The 15,512-nt window shown below is 37.6% G+C and overlaps 1 protein-coding gene across 3 annotated transcripts in view; it reads left to right on the forward strand.

The window, feature by feature from the left end:
* Nucleotides 1-339: 339 nt before the first annotated feature.
* Nucleotides 340-15,512, forward strand: part of KIFAP3 (kinesin associated protein 3) — a 150,195-nt gene continuing 135,022 nt past the window's right edge. For 2 of the 3 annotated variants that reach the window (XM_008051783.1, XM_021709449.1), the window contains exons 1-2: nt 340-663; nt 12,781-12,912. In XM_008051783.1, coding sequence (XP_008049974.1) covers nt 632-663; nt 12,781-12,912 — 164 coding nt within the window. In that variant the 5' untranslated portion in view covers nt 340-631. The remainder of the gene's footprint in view (nt 664-12,780; nt 12,913-15,512) is intronic. The other variant, XM_021709450.1, reaches the window with a different exon arrangement.

The following is a 15,512-nucleotide window of genomic DNA, read 5'->3' on the forward strand; positions in this document are numbered from 1 at the left end:
ATATTAATTATATCCATTTGTATAAGGGTCAGACCATCTCCACCAGTTAGAGCCTCTCAGTTCAATTAGTGCAGTGCCTTTTCAGAATGCCGCAAAAAAGAGACCTCGGTTTACAGGGATTAGTCAAAGCGTGGACTGCTCTACTGCATTCACTAACTGAAAGGTTACCCTTCCCTCTTTTCAAGCCAAGGACCTGACAGTCCCATTCTGCAGACTTACTGCCCCTGCCCGTCCCATCCTCGAGGGGGCGGGGACTAGGGCCACGCCTTAAACGCTGACGCTCTAGGCTGCCCCCATGCTCAAGGCTGCGCCCGCCCCCGGGAGCGTCAGTGAGTCGCCGGGCCGGGCCCCGGACTGAGGCTGCGCGTGCCTGCGGTACAGCGCCAGCGCATGCGCTCCGAGGGCCCGCAGCGGCGACTCTGGGCGTGTCCCGGCAGCTCCAGTGTTTGGGGGCCCGGAGCTGTGGGAGGAGCCGGAGACCTCACCGTGGTAACCACAGCGCCGCCGCTGCCCCGCCCTGCTGGCCTCGGGACTGTCATCGCCTTTGGGTGTGAGGGTGCTTTGGCCCCCGTCCCCGGAAGTGGCCCCGCGGGCCTCTCGGATATCCTCATCCTCCCACGCCGCCGCCGCCATGCAAGGGGAGGACGCCCGATATCTCCGAAGGTGACGACTCCCCAGGGCTCTGCCCCACTCTCCTTGCCGGGGCTCCGAAGCCGTTCTTAGATGTCCTGGGGTTCACCGTGAGATGTCACTGGGCAAGGCTAGGGCAGAAGAGGGCAGGAGAGGCAGAGATAGAAGTCATGGAGAGGAAAGGAAAAGGTGCAGAGGGAAAAAGAGAGAGCCTGCGGGTGCGTGTCTCCAGCCTCCTACCTGCATGGACGGCCCTGACAGCACCCAGATGGTTTCCTCGCTGCATCACACTGTCTCGGGGGTGCCGGAGGGAGGCTGCGTCTGCCTTCTTCCCTCCTCTCAGGCTCTCCATTTTCCCATCATAAACCCCGTGGTTCCTGGGAATGAAGTCTTCTGGTGCCTTCGCTCCCTGTTCGCAGTTTGGGGTTCACTGCCATAGGGTCTTGAAATGACAAAGGGGGAAGAAGTGTGGCTTCTACTTTATGGAAGTCTGGATTTTTTTGGGGGGGGGGTGTCTATTTTTGCTTTCCTCATTCATTTCATTCATTCGACTATCAAAAATACATCGTGATTTATGTAGGACATAATTATCAATAGGTTTGTTTAGGAGCTTGGCCTTTTAAAGCCATATTATCTAGAGTCCAGAAAATAAAACTGAAAAAGTCACTGTGGTGTTTGAAGTAGAGCAAGGTTTGAATCTGAAACGGTTGAAAAATACATTTCTGAATTTTGTCGGATTTGACAATATAAATAAAAGGTTTGGATTGTCTGTTTTCAGATTAGAAATATAGAGCTGACAGGTAACTTATATAGGACTAATGGGAAAGATTTATGATGTATTGATGTAATGTACTTACATTTTAATTATTGTCTCTGATAATTATTAAAATTTTTTTCTTCAGCAATATTTTTATCTTTATATTTTGTTTTTATCAAGACAGCAGTCAGCAGTATGTTTTAAACCTAATTGATTGGCTTCCATTTTAATTAATTTCATTGGTTTTGTTATAGCTACTATTACTGAGGAATTTCTAGTCGCTTTATGTGTAATACTTGCATATGTTTGTTTGTGTAGTAGATTATGGAATCAGAAATCTTGGGTTTCATTGTTCTGCTACCAGTTAGTATTTTGATTCAATATATATTGAATAAATACCAAATACCTAGTGTGTGCTTAGCATTGTTCTGGTCACTGCAGAAATGACTAAATAGACACAGTTTATATCCTCAGTGAGATATACAAACAAGTGAATAGACATTTAACATACAGTGGTTTGTTTTTCCTTTTGCTTCCTTTAAAAACTCTCCAATCCCTTTCCATTGCCCTTAGAGGAAGTGTACCTACCTTTTCAGCTTCATCTCTCTCTCCTCCTCTTGTACCCCAGTGATTTCATATTTCAGTCTTACAAAAATAACCTCTTTTGTATCCCTATGTATTTTAGTTTCTGATTCCCATATGCCCTTCTTTTTTTCTGGAAATTGCCCTGTTCTTTACCCAGCTAATTCCTCATCTTTCCAGTTTTAGCTTAAATATCACTTTTTCCAGACAGTTTTCATGAGCCTCCCCTTTCCCACTTCACAATTCAGATCAGATATGCCTGTTAGGTTCTGAGAATACCTAATACCTTGCTTTTCCTTAGTCTTACTACTTTATTACTTGTATTTCCTTCTGGTCTATACACTTCATAAGGGTAAAGTACTATGTGTCTTGCTTCCCATTGTATTCCCAGCACTCAGTACTGTGCCTGGAACATAGATTATTAAATAAAGTAAAAATGAGTTTAGAAAGAAATATGGCCCAATCATATGGGACTTATATGTTGTAGTAAGCTTTTTAACACATATGTTGGGAAATGAGTGAATGACATTTATTCAATAACTATTTGAGATTCTACCATGTAAAACTCATTCTACCAAATGAAAAAAACATATTTGGTGAATTATACATATGTACGCTCCCTGCCTTTATGGCATTTATACTCTTGCAAGTAATGTAGACTTTAAACAATATTTTATCAGAAGTAATATACTGATATTTATTGTATTTGTAAGTGCTATGTGAAATAAATATGTGACTTTTGTGTTAAGCTTTTTGCACATAGTGTAATCAAGTTGTATCTGTGTTGTAGCATTTATCAGTGCTTCATTCCTTCTTATCATTGAATAATATTTGCTATGGTTTGGATATGGTTTGGTTATCCCCACCAAAGTTCATGTTGAAATTTGGTCCCCAGTGTGCCAGAGTTGAGAGGTGGGATCCGGGAGGTGTTTAACTTATGGAGGCAGATCCCTTACGGATGATGTGGTGCTGTTGTTGCTGTAGTGAGTGAGTTCTCACTCTGACAAGACAGGATCACTTCTCTCAGAAATGGATTAGTTCCCTTGAGAGCTGGTTGTTATAAAGCTGGGAAACTCCTGAGGTTTTCTCTCTGCACACTTTTCCTTTGACCTTCTTTCTCTGCCATGTTATAATAAAACATAAAAGTCCTTGCCAGAAGCCAGGCCCATGCTATTGATCTTCCCAGCCTGCAGAATCATGAGCTAAATAAACTTCCTTTCTTTACAGATTACCCTATTCTTAGATGTTCTGTTATAGCAACACAAAATGACGAAGACAGTATTCCATTGTATAGGTATACCACATTTGCTTTATTCATAACTTATTTGTTGATGGACTTTTGGGTTGTTTCCACCTATTGGCAATTAGGAATAAAGCTGTTATGAATACATGACTGTACAAGTTTTTGTTTGAACACCTGTTTTCTTTTTAGCATGTATCAGTATCTCATTTGTTTTTGTTTGTTTGTTTTGAGAAAGCAGGATTTATTGAGAGGACAGGAAAGCTCCCACAGTGGGAGGGGACCTGATCTTTTGGTATATACCTAGGTGTGGAATTGCCAGATCATAGGGTAATTCTATAACTCATCAAGGAACCACTAAAGGGTTTGCACAGTGACTACACTGTTTTACATTCCCACTAGCAATGTATGAGAGTTCCAGTTTTTCCATATCCTCACCAACACCTGTTATTTTCTGTTCATTTCTTCTGGTTTCTTTTTTTTCTTTTTCTTTTTTTTTTGAGTTGGAGTCTCACTGTCACCCAGACTGGAGTGCAGTGGCTGCTCCCGGCCACCGCAGCCTTGACTTGCTGGGCTCAGGCGATCCTTCCGCCTCAGCCTTCCAAGTATCTGGAACTGGAACTACAGGCGCACGCTACCACGCCCGGCTAATTTTTTTGATTTATTGTAGAGATGAGGTCTTGCCTGCCCAGGAGGGTCTCAAACCCGCAGGCTCAGACAATCCACTCACCTCAACCTCCCAGAGGCGCGGGATTACAGGCTCAGCCACCGAGCCCGGCTCTTTTTATTTGTCTTACAATTATGGCCATCCTAGTGGGTGTAGAGTGTTATCTTATTTTGATTTTGGTTACCATTTCTGTAATTACTAATGATATCGAGCTGCTTTTCATGTACTGCTTGACCATTTGTCTTTTCTCTTTGTACTTTATATATTCTGGATACTATAAACCCTACTCAGAAACATGATTTACAGATATTTTGTCCCATTCTTTGGGTTGTTTTTTCACTTTCTTGTTATGCAAGATTTTCGTATGCAAAAGTTTTTTAATTTTGGTAAACTTCAACTTATTCTTTTATTGCTCTTGCTTTTGGCATCATTATGTAATAAACCACTGCCAAATCTAAGGTCATGAAGGTTTTTATGTTTTCTTCTAAGAGTTTGATAGTTTTGCCTCTTAAATCTGTGTCTTTAATCCATCTTGAGTTAACTAACTTTATTCTTTTACATGTGTATATCCAGTTGTCCAGGCACCATTTGTCAAGGAGAGTGTTGATCTTTTCCTCTATGAATAGTTGGAGCTTACATGTTGAAAATCAACTGATTTATTCCTGGATTCTCAGTTGTATTCTGTTGACTTATATGTTTGTTTTTGTGCTAGTACTTCACTGTTTTGATTACTAAAGCTTTGTAGGGAGTTTTGAATTCGGGAAGGTCCTCCAATTCTGTTCTTTTTCAAGATTGTTTTCACTATTAAGGCTTCCGTGTATTCCCATATGAATTTTAGATTTACTTTTTTATTTCTGCAAAAAGATATTGGGACTTTGGTAAGGATTGTACTGAATTTGTAGATCATTTTGGGGAATATTGCCATCTTAACAATACTAAGTTGTCCAATCCATGAACACAGAATTTCTTTCCATTTATTTAGTTCTTATTACTTTCTTTTTTTTTTTTTTTGAGTTGGAGTCTCACTCTGTCGCCCAGACTGGAGTGCAGTGGCCGCTCCCGGCCACCGCAGCCTTGACCTGCTGGGCTCCAGTGATCCTTCCGCCTCAGCCTTCCAAGTAGCTGGAACTACAGGCGCGTGCTACCATACCCGGCTGATGTTTTTGTTTTATTGTAGAGATAAGGTCTCGCCAAATTGCCCAGGCGGGTCTCGAACCCACGGGCTCAGGCAATCCACTCACCTCGGCCTCCCAAAGCGCTGGATTACAGGCTGAGTCACCGATCCCGGGTATCTTATTACTTTCTTTACACAGTTTTGTTGTTTTCAGTATACAGTTATTCCTTGGTTAAATTTATTCCAGAGTATTTTATTATTTTTGATGCTATTGTAAATGAAATTTTCTTCATTATTTTTTTCAGATTTTTCATTGCTATGTATAGGAAAACAGTTTCTTTCTTGTATGTTGATATTTTATCCTTCAGTTTTACTGTATTTATTAGCTATAGCAAATTTTTGTGCTCTTTTTAGAATTTTCTACATATAAGTTCATGTCATTTGCAGATAGAGATAATTTTACTTCTTTCATTTCAATCAGGATGCCTTTTGTTTTTTTCTGTTCCTCATTGCTTTGGCTAGAATTTCCAGTACTATGTTTAATAGAAGTGGGCAAGGTGGACATTCTTGTCTTGTGATCTTGGGGGAAAGCTTTTTTTTTTTTTTTTTTTTTTTGAGTTGGAGTCTCACTCTGTTGCCCAGACTGGAGTGCAGTGGCCGCTCCCGGCCACCACAGCCTCTACTTGCTGGGCTCCGGCGATCCTTCCACCTCAGCCTTCCAAGTAGCTGGAACTACAGGCACGCGCTACCACGTCCGGCTCATTTTGATTTATTGTAGAGATGAGGTCTCACCAAGTTACCCAGGCGGGTCTCGAACCCGTGGACTCAGGCAGTCCACTCACCTCAGCCTCCCAAAGGCGCGGGATTGCAGGGTGAGCCACTGAGCCCAGCTGGGGGAAGGCTTTCATTCTTTCACTACTGAATGTGGTATTAGATGTAGATTTTTCATATATGCCCTTTATCGTGTTGAAGTCTTATTCTGTTCTTAACTTATTAAGTGCTTTTATCATGAAAGGCTGTTGGGTTTTGTTAGATGCTTTTTCTGTATTAATTGAGATAGGCTTTTTCTTGTCAATTGAGATAATCATGTATGTTAGGGTACTGGACGGACAGGGTGAGGGTGGAGAGGCGAGGGCAGGCGCGCAGCACTGCCGGGGCTGGCAAGCCGGACGTGCGCGCTGGGAACCCAGAGATCCGAGTAAATTGCAAAGAATTGCGACACACAGAGGTGAGAGAAGAAAAGATTTATTCAAGAAAAGTTCACCCCACCACAGACAGTGAGTGGGCCTACACTCTAGGTGAGTGTGACCTTGTAGCCCCCCAGAGTCCTGGCTTAAATCCTCTTCTTGGATTTGTTGCACGTGACTGCCATGACCCCCTTGTCGATCACCTGTGGATGTCTTGGAGATCCGTTTCACAGAGACCCATTAATGTTCGCCCACATTATCATAGCCCCTAGAGAAGGGCGTGACAAGGATTCTAATGCTCCTGCACCTTCCCAAATGACATTCCTTAGCCCTAAAGGAGGGTGTACTTCCCCTTATCTCCTAGGCATTCCCAGTGGGTAGCTTCGGGGGATCCTTGGCTTCCCTGTATGTAGATAGTGCCCAGTTTACTAGAAGATCGAATCTCCACCTGCTCTCCCTCTGAGCGGTTATAACTTTTGTAATTACAGGTTTCATGACTTTTACAGTCCTTGCCCAATGCATGATGTCTTAAGCCTTGTAAATTCCCTTTACTCTAGGCAAGCTTGATTGCCACTATGAGATACCTCTGATACTTGGAAGTCTCTTTCTGAAAAGACAAAGTCGGTAAAGTTAATTATACCTAAAGTGTGCATTTCTCCAAAAGCATAGCTTCTATTTTCTCATCATTGTGTCAGGGTTTAAGAACAAGATGAAAAATGGCTTCCCATTCTCGGTCTGTCCTTTCAATGTATCGTTTTCTTCAGCCTGTTAATATGGTGTGCTACATTGATATGCTGAACCTCCTGTAGCTCCTGCAGTAAAACCTACTTGGCCATGCCCTTTTATAAGCTTCTGGATTCTGTTTGCTATTGTTTTGAGGATTTTTGCATGTGTTCTCATAAAGGATATTGACCTATAATTTTTTGTAGTATCTTTGTGTCACTTTGGTATCAGGTATTTGTGGCTTAATGGAATGATTAGGAAGTGTTTTCTCTATTATTCTTTTTTTTTTTTTTTTTTTTGGAGGAGTTTGAGAAGGATCGGTGTTAATTTGTCTTTAAATGTTCAGTAGAATTTACCACTGAAGCCATCTGATTCTGGACTTTTCTTTGCTGGGAGGTTTTTAATTACTGATTCAACCTCTTTACTTGAAGTTCTGTTCAGATTTTTTTGTTTCTTTTCAGTCAGTTTTAGTAGGTTGTATGTCTCTTGGAATTTTTCTTTTTCATGTAGGTTATCCAGTTTGTTGGTGTACAATTGTTCATATTATCCTCTTGTAATCTGTTTTTATTCTTTTTAAAGTCAGTAGTAATGTCCCACTTTTATATCTGATCTAATAATTGGAGTTTTCTCTCTCTCTTTTTCTTAGTCAGTATAGCAAAAATTTGCCAAATAATTTTGTTGACCTTTTCCAATAACCAACTTTTAAATTCATTTTTCTTATTCTTTTTCTAGACTCTGTTTCTTTTAACTCTGCTCTATTATTCTTGCTAGCTTGGGGTTTAGTTTGCTCTTCTTTTTTAATTCCTAAGGGTATAAAATTAGGTTATTGATTAAAAATCTTTCTTTTAAAAAATGTAGAGTATCTTATTGTGTATCTCTTTGAGTTTCTCTTACTTTGGAATTCATTGAGCTTTTTAGATGTGTAAAATTTTTCTTTTATCAAATTTGGGAATTTTTTTTTTACCATTATTTTTTCCCATATTCTGTCTGCCTCTTTTTCTCTATCCTTTACCAAGTCTCTTAGGTGCTCTTTATGTTTCTTCATTCTATTTTCTTTCTGAGCCTCAGACTGGGCAATTTCATTTGGCCTCTCTTCAATCTTGTTGACTCTTTCCTCTCTGCTCACATCTGCTGTTGAAGCCCTGTAGTGATTTTTTTATTTCATTTATTTTAATTTTTAACTCCAAATTTTTATTTAGATCCTTATAATTTTTTGATATTATTTTCTTGAGATACTGTTTCCTGGTTTTCCTCAATTCTTTATCCTGGTTTCCTTTAGCTCTTTGAGTGTATTTAAGACAGTTGATATAAAAGTCTTTGTCTAATAAGTCCAATGTTCATGCTGTGCTATGGATGGTTTCTGTTAATTTTTTTTCTGCAAATAGGCCATGGTTTCCTGTTTCTTTGCATGTTTGATACTTTTTTGTTGAAAATTGGATATTTTGAATATTATGATTTGCCAAGAAAAGAAACAAACAAAGGAAGAAAAAGTACTCTTAAGGTCTTTGCAGGTTGCCTGTATGTATAGACACTCCACACGTAGTCAGGCAATTTATAACTGTACCTTAGGCTTCACTTGCTTGCACAGAGTCTAAAGACCAGCCACAGGTAATAGCGGATGCCCTTCTCAGGTTTTTTCCTGAACGTGTGTCCTGCCCTGGGAATGCTTATGAATTTCTAGTTTCCTCTTTATATGCATTACCGTTTCAAAGTCTCTAGTCTCCAAAAATGTCTAACTTCCTAGACTTTCCTCTTAGGCTTTCATAATGTGTTTTATTTGAAACAACTTTTATTGTTTGCCCCAGGGGGGGCGGGGGGAGCAATTTACATGTTTGGCTTTCACTGATTTCAGTTTCCTGATGATAGTTTCAAGTTAGGCAAAACAAAGGGGAACCTTTTTGTCTTTATGTTTTATGCTGGATATTTTCTTCTGACTTATTTTTTATATCACAAATTTTCTCCTTAGCTGTATCTCATATGCTATTAAGCCTATTTATTGGTTTCTTGATTTTGATTATTTTTAACTCTAGAAATTAAAAAAAAGTAATTCTGAAAATTATTTAATTTTGAGCATAATGACTTTTTGAGCATTATGTATAAGAATATAAATGTACAAATAATCATTTCAGTTCTAAGATGATGTTTTATTTATCCAAAGAGGATTATTTTTTGTTTATGATAGGTAGTAAGGGGTACTAAAAAATTCAACTATATTGGTTCTCAGGAAATCAAATGTATTAAGCTGGGCTTTTTAGTCTTGTTGGGGAACAATCTGCACCTGTCTCACAATTACTTTTAGGATGTAGTTCTGTTTCAATCTCAAAACTTGGAGCTTTAACAGGGCCACTGCTGTTTAGTGCAGCCTAGTCTCCAATTTTTGTGCCCCTAGCCATATGTGGCTGTTAAAAGGTTCTCGGCCTCTCAGCCATCTCTTTTCAATTAGCAAACATTTTAAGGAAAAGCAGCCTCAAATTAAAGACTTACCTCTTCATTTTGTATGCATCCTGGATCTTGGCACTGTAATTTTTTTCTGCCTTGTTAGTTCTCTTATATCTTCAAACAGATACATACATGTTTTTGGTCCCAGCTTTTTAGTTTCTTAGAAGGAACATTGATTTGAATTATGTAATTATGTAATCCTCTGATTTTCCATTACCAGGTCTTATTTTAGTAATAGAAATACAAAACTTATTTTGTTGTGACAACACAATGTTCATCAGCATTTATTATCTACCACATGAAGTCTAGGAATATAAGGATATGCTTGAGAAGTTAGTAATTAAGAAAATTGCCCCAAAAGATGACAGTTTATCACATGCAATTGTAGGTCATGTATTTTATATTACTCTGTGAAGGATTTCTTATTGAGACTTTTTTAAAAACTATTTTTATGAATCTATTTAGCACATTTTTGGCTCCAGTTCTTTTGCTCATATATTAAACAAAAGGACGCAGAGATGTTATCGAGAAGGCTCCATTAGTGGAAGAAATTTTCACCAAGTAAAAGACAACAATTTAATATTTGTATCATAGGATGCTTCAAATAGAAAATCATTTAATTCTAATAATAGCTTAAATTTTTTCATCTAATTAATGGAATACAAGTACAGCATTGGAAATTAATTCTCTCAGTAGTTAAACATCTGACATTATTATGAATTCTATGTTAAATTAAGTTTGAAAGTTCAACATTTAAGATAAGATAATTCGCCAGGCTCGGTGGCTCAGCCTGTAATCCAGCGCTTTGGGAGGCTGAGGTGAGTGGATTACCTGAGCCTGCGGGTTCGAGACCCGCCTGGGCAACTTGGTGAGACCTCATCTCTACAATAAATCAATGGTAGCGCGCACCTGTAGTTCCGGCTACTCGGAAGGCTGAGGCGAAAGGATCGCTGGAGCCCAGCAGGTCGAGGCTGCGGTGGCTGGGAGTGGCCACTTGCACTCCAGTCCGGGTGACAGAGTGAGGCTCCAACTCAAAAAAAAAAGAAAAAGAAAAAAAAGATAAGATAATTCGTTTTGTGGTGATAATACAAATATAAATTTTGATGTTGGACATTCAACACCAGAAATATACTTGCCATAGGTTACGTGCAGATATAATTAATAACTGTATCCAAACAAGCTGGAATACTTTGCCAATCAAAAGGGAATTTGAAACTATGGTGTTCAATTTACTTGAATAGTGAGTGACTGAATTACAAAATGTTTTAAACCTTTAAAGAACTACTTGTAAATCAACCAAGTATCCTACAGTGGTTTTGAATGTTTTGTATATGAATCCTGTAAACTTTGTTTAATACCAGTTAGAAATAAAGAATCAAGTTATTCAACAAACAGAATAGCTGGGTTGTAAGTATATGAAGTTCTGAAGTCAAAGGATTCCCTTAGATAAAGTCACTATGCAGTAAGATTTAAGAGTATATTGCTAAATAGTATGTGTAATATTAACTTAGTTTGTACTATGTGTATTTCATATATATAGTGGAAGTGCCAAGGGGAACTAGGGAAGTAAGGGTTACCACCGACAATCTCTATCAGCTCCCACGTTGGTATAAACAATACTTTTTTCAATCTTACAGAAAGTGCTATTCAAATGTAGTTTCACCTCATCAGATTGCTACACTTAAGCCTCTTTTTAAAAAAAATTCTGTAGCTTTCACTTTCTGTTGGTATATTGTTTATATAGAGATAGAAAAATATCTGTATATATTTGTGGTAAAAAGATAACAAATGATTGCATCTAAGTTTTTTATTATTTTTTCTTTGCTCATTTCTATGTTTTCTTGTTCCTATAATAAACGTAAGTTGTTTTTGTAATAATTAGCCAGCTCCTCAAAAACACACATACATGCAAAAAGCAAACAGAAACTAAGAAGGAATGGTGAGTTTGGGGGAGTTTTTTATTGAATTATTTTATTCTTTTGAAGTAACACAAGATATCAGACCCCAGAGGGCAAGAATTGTGCTTTTCCCCCAGCTGCTAATATGTAGAACACCCATTGTGGAGGTGGTGAGACGAGGCTGCCCTTAGCATTTGCACTTGTATTTTGTCATTATTCTTCTCTTCCCTTAACTGGATATAGTTATTTAAATAAGGAGTTCAGAATTGGGATTGTTTTCTATGCTATGTCATCAGGAAATAAATAACCAGTTTGCCTTATAACTAAGATAGTTTCTGTGGTGCTGTATTACATCTGTTTTTCAGCTTTCCTTAGTTTTTGATTCCTATGATTTTTCTAGCTTTTTAATTTATATCCATTTATCTTATCTTTTGGAATCTGTGCCATCCTATTTAATATATGTTTACATCTGATTTCTGAATTCCTTGATTTTTACTGGCCCACCTTGTTTCTGTTTACATTCTTTACAAACTTTGTCCTATGCTTCTTGCTATCACTTCACTTGCTACCTAGACTCTATACTTTGGTGTATTTAATTTTCTACCCTATCTCTACACTTGACTATTAATTATAACCCTAGTAGTCCCTCTTTTCATAAAGAATTCTGGTGAACATATCATTTTAAAAATTCCATTGAAATTGTGCATTATAAGCCAAAGCATTATTTTCAATGGAAGGAAAAGGTTTAAATTTTTGAGTATTAGAATTAAAATAAGTTTAAGGTGTTGCCATATTTCTATTTATTCTCATCAGGCTTAAGAACCCTACTAGTTAGCTAACTGCTAGTTAGTATTAGGAATGAGAAATATTTATTTCTGTTACTTAATCGATTCTAGTACATCTCATCACCTAAAATGACCAAATGACAAATTTGTAATTGCTTTACTGCAGTTAAGAGTTCATTTTGTAACTTTATGAACTAGGAAAGAGTATATGTGGCCTTTTTATGTAATGTACTGTTGACACTGTAATTTGAGATACATGGTTATACAGTGTACCTGACCTGTAAATGGTTTTTTTGTTATGTAATTTCAGTGTGATTTCATTTAGGTACTAGTGCTACAACTTATACAATTATGTTAGATGATACACGATACATACTGTATTGTAAACTAATGGGCAGGTTGTTTCTTTTTAATATAAATGTTGGGGCAGCTGTCTTTGGTATTAAAGAGTTGACTTTTAGTTGTTGTTATTCTCTCCAAAGCCATCTTAATTGTTCATGTTTCATTTACTTGCTCTAATGCATGATCCTTTTGGTAAGTTTATTCTTTTTCTAGGTAGAGCTATTCATAAAGATACTTTATGCAGGATATATATAATACAGAGTTAGAGAAAAAGAGTTATCCCAAGTCAAGAATAAATCTGATTCAAATGTGCATGTTAATCCAGCTCACAGGTTCTGGAACTAGAAACTAGACAAAAACCACAGACATTTTTAGAGTTATTAATCTGGTTATGCCTCTTTTATTTTGTATTATAGGAAAGTTAAAGGAGGGAATATTGATGTACATCCATCAGAAAAAGCACTCATTGTTCAATATGAAGTGGAAGCTACCATTCTTGGAGAAATGGGGGATCCCATGTTGGGAGAACGAAAGGAATGCCAAAAAATGTAAGTTATTTGTGCACATTTTGAAAGTAGTGAAAGTTATACAGACTTTATACAAATGTAGTGTTATTTTAATCTCCATAGATGCTAAGTGATCATGGCATTCTTTTAGACATACTTCATCTTAATGAAGGAGAGATTATATTAAACTATAAATATGGAGCATATTTATTCCAGGTAAATAGGCTTTCGTAAGCTTAATGAAAACCTGTCAAAACATGTACAAGGGGAGAACTAAAAAAACTTGGAATTTATTTATAAATTGTGTATTTATTCTTACATGTTTAAACTTCAGTCGCCTTCAAAATACTCTTCATTTGATGCAGTACACCTATCAAGATGCTTTTTCCACTGCTCAAAACAGTTTTTGAACTCATCAATTTTTACGTCTTTTAGTGCTTCTGCCATTTTTTTGTATCACTTCTCCCACATCAGTAAAATGTTTTCCTTTGAGGACTTTTTTCTTTCGGGGAAACAAAAATAAGTTGCTCAGGGTGAGATCTGGTGAATAGGGAGAGTGGGACACAGGCTCATACTTTTTTCCGTCAAAAACTGCTGAACACTCAGTGTAGTGTGGGCAAGTATGTTATCATAATGGAAGAACCAGTCACCTGTTTGCCACAACTTGGGACATTTCTTCCACAAATCATGACACAACTTTCTCAGAACTTCCAGATAACAACTTTGGTTGACTATTTGATATAGAGAAACAAATTCTGAGTATACGGCAGAGTACCTGCCCTCCAAAAGCTAATTTCACTTTGTTTTGGGTGGTGCCCTCATATATTCTAATTTGTCGCATTTAGTAAATGTATATAATAGAATATAAACTACTAACTTGTGGAATCAATAATAGAAGATGTTTATGTGGGTTTTGTTTTGTTTCTAACTTAATTTAGGAAATTTCTGTATTAGAGGATTCTCTGTTCTTCCTTTCTGAAAGTTGTAGGAAGTGGTACATGTCTTTCAGAAATTCCCAAAATGGGAATCAGACCTTGAATTCATCTCTTAAAAATCTGATCTTCTGAAAAATGTTAGTAATAAGCTTGTTCTGACTCAAGGAATTAGTCTTAGATCTTCCAGTATCCTACACACTTTCCTTCCTGCTTTTGCAATACTTTTAGAAGTCCCTTGGGAACTGGTCTTTTTCATTAGCCTGCAGTTGTGCTGGTGATTATCTTACCTCCCTTCTATAGTTTTGGGAAAGTAGAGAGGTCTGAGATCAGCTACGATTCTCTCTCAACCATCTTTCCTCTGTTAGAAAACAAAAAAACAAAAAAAACGATTTAGGAACTTGTTAGAATCTCTGTCCTGTCTGTGTTTTGGGAGTATTAAGTGTATACAGGCTGTTAAGTACATATGATAGTATTTAGCACACTAGAAAACACTGTATTTTAAGTATGTACTAGTAATTCTCAACTGGGAGATTTTTTCCCCCAACAAGGGACATTTGACAGTGCCTGGAGACATTTTTGGTTGTCATAACTAGAGAGGTGATATTGGCATCTAGTAGGTAGAGGCCAGGTGCTGCTAAATATCCTACAATGCACAACACAACCTCTACAAAAAAAGAACTATTGGGCCCACATTTCAAGAGTACTGCAATTGAGAAACCCTGGTGTATGGTAACCTGCAAAGAATAGCTGCCTAGTATCTTATTAGGATCTTGCAATTGGTCTTCTTATTTGTGTAGATACCCATACCTACATACTCACACTGTAAATCCTAACTTATATGTTCACACATTTTTATGTTTTCTCACACTTTCCCTTTTTCATTTGTGTGTTCATGATTACTGCCTGAGTTTTGTACTTTTTGAGATTGCATGCAAATCCCTTGAGATCTTATTTATTTGACTTCCAAAGAAAAGCTAGCAAATCTGGGTCTTTGTCTTTAGAATCTCATGCATCCACATTTCAGGAGAGAAATTTAGTTTTTAGACTTTAGAATGCAATCAGCAGCCTTATTCAACTAGAATTCAAGGAGAGTATTGTTATTATACAAAATTCTGCAGGCTTTCTAGACAAGGTAGACATTCAATAAAAAGTTAACCACCTGGAAAGAGTTACTACTGACTTTGGCTAGAGTAAGTGGATTTAAATCTTAGTAAGGAAAAAAACTCTAGTATTTCAACCTTGTGATAGTTAACCTTGATTGTACAAGAGTTGAAGAAGAATTATATTGTGGGACCAAAAGGAAATGTGGTTTGTTGATTCAAAAGGTTTTATCAATAGTAAGGAGGCTATGAAGTGAAAGGGTCATTATACTGGATTAGTCAATGGTATGGCTCAGGTCCAGAAGACTTATATTTTATTATCCAGTAGTGGGAAAAGAAATGTACAAGCCCATCCTCAACAGATACACAGTTTTCTGAAGATTTCTTCACAAGAAACGTGGTTATGGCCCCCAAAACTAACCTAGGTACTTTGTGAGGTTTTGGTGTTCATAATAGGCATGGGGTGCCTAATGAAGATTATATGATTATAGGAACAAAACAGCTGATGTTCTCTGAAGAAGTCTTGTTCCATCTATTTTTCTTTCTCTTTTGTAATAAATGGATGATTTAGGAGAGCAACTACACATTAAAAGCAGGAAATCTGGCT

The sequence above is a fragment of the Carlito syrichta genome, unplaced genomic scaffold, assembly GCF_000164805.1.
Source record: "Carlito syrichta isolate Samal-C Ts95f unplaced genomic scaffold, Tarsius_syrichta-2.0.1 Scaffold233958, whole genome shotgun sequence".
Taxonomy (NCBI): domain Eukaryota; kingdom Metazoa; phylum Chordata; class Mammalia; order Primates; family Tarsiidae; genus Carlito; species Carlito syrichta.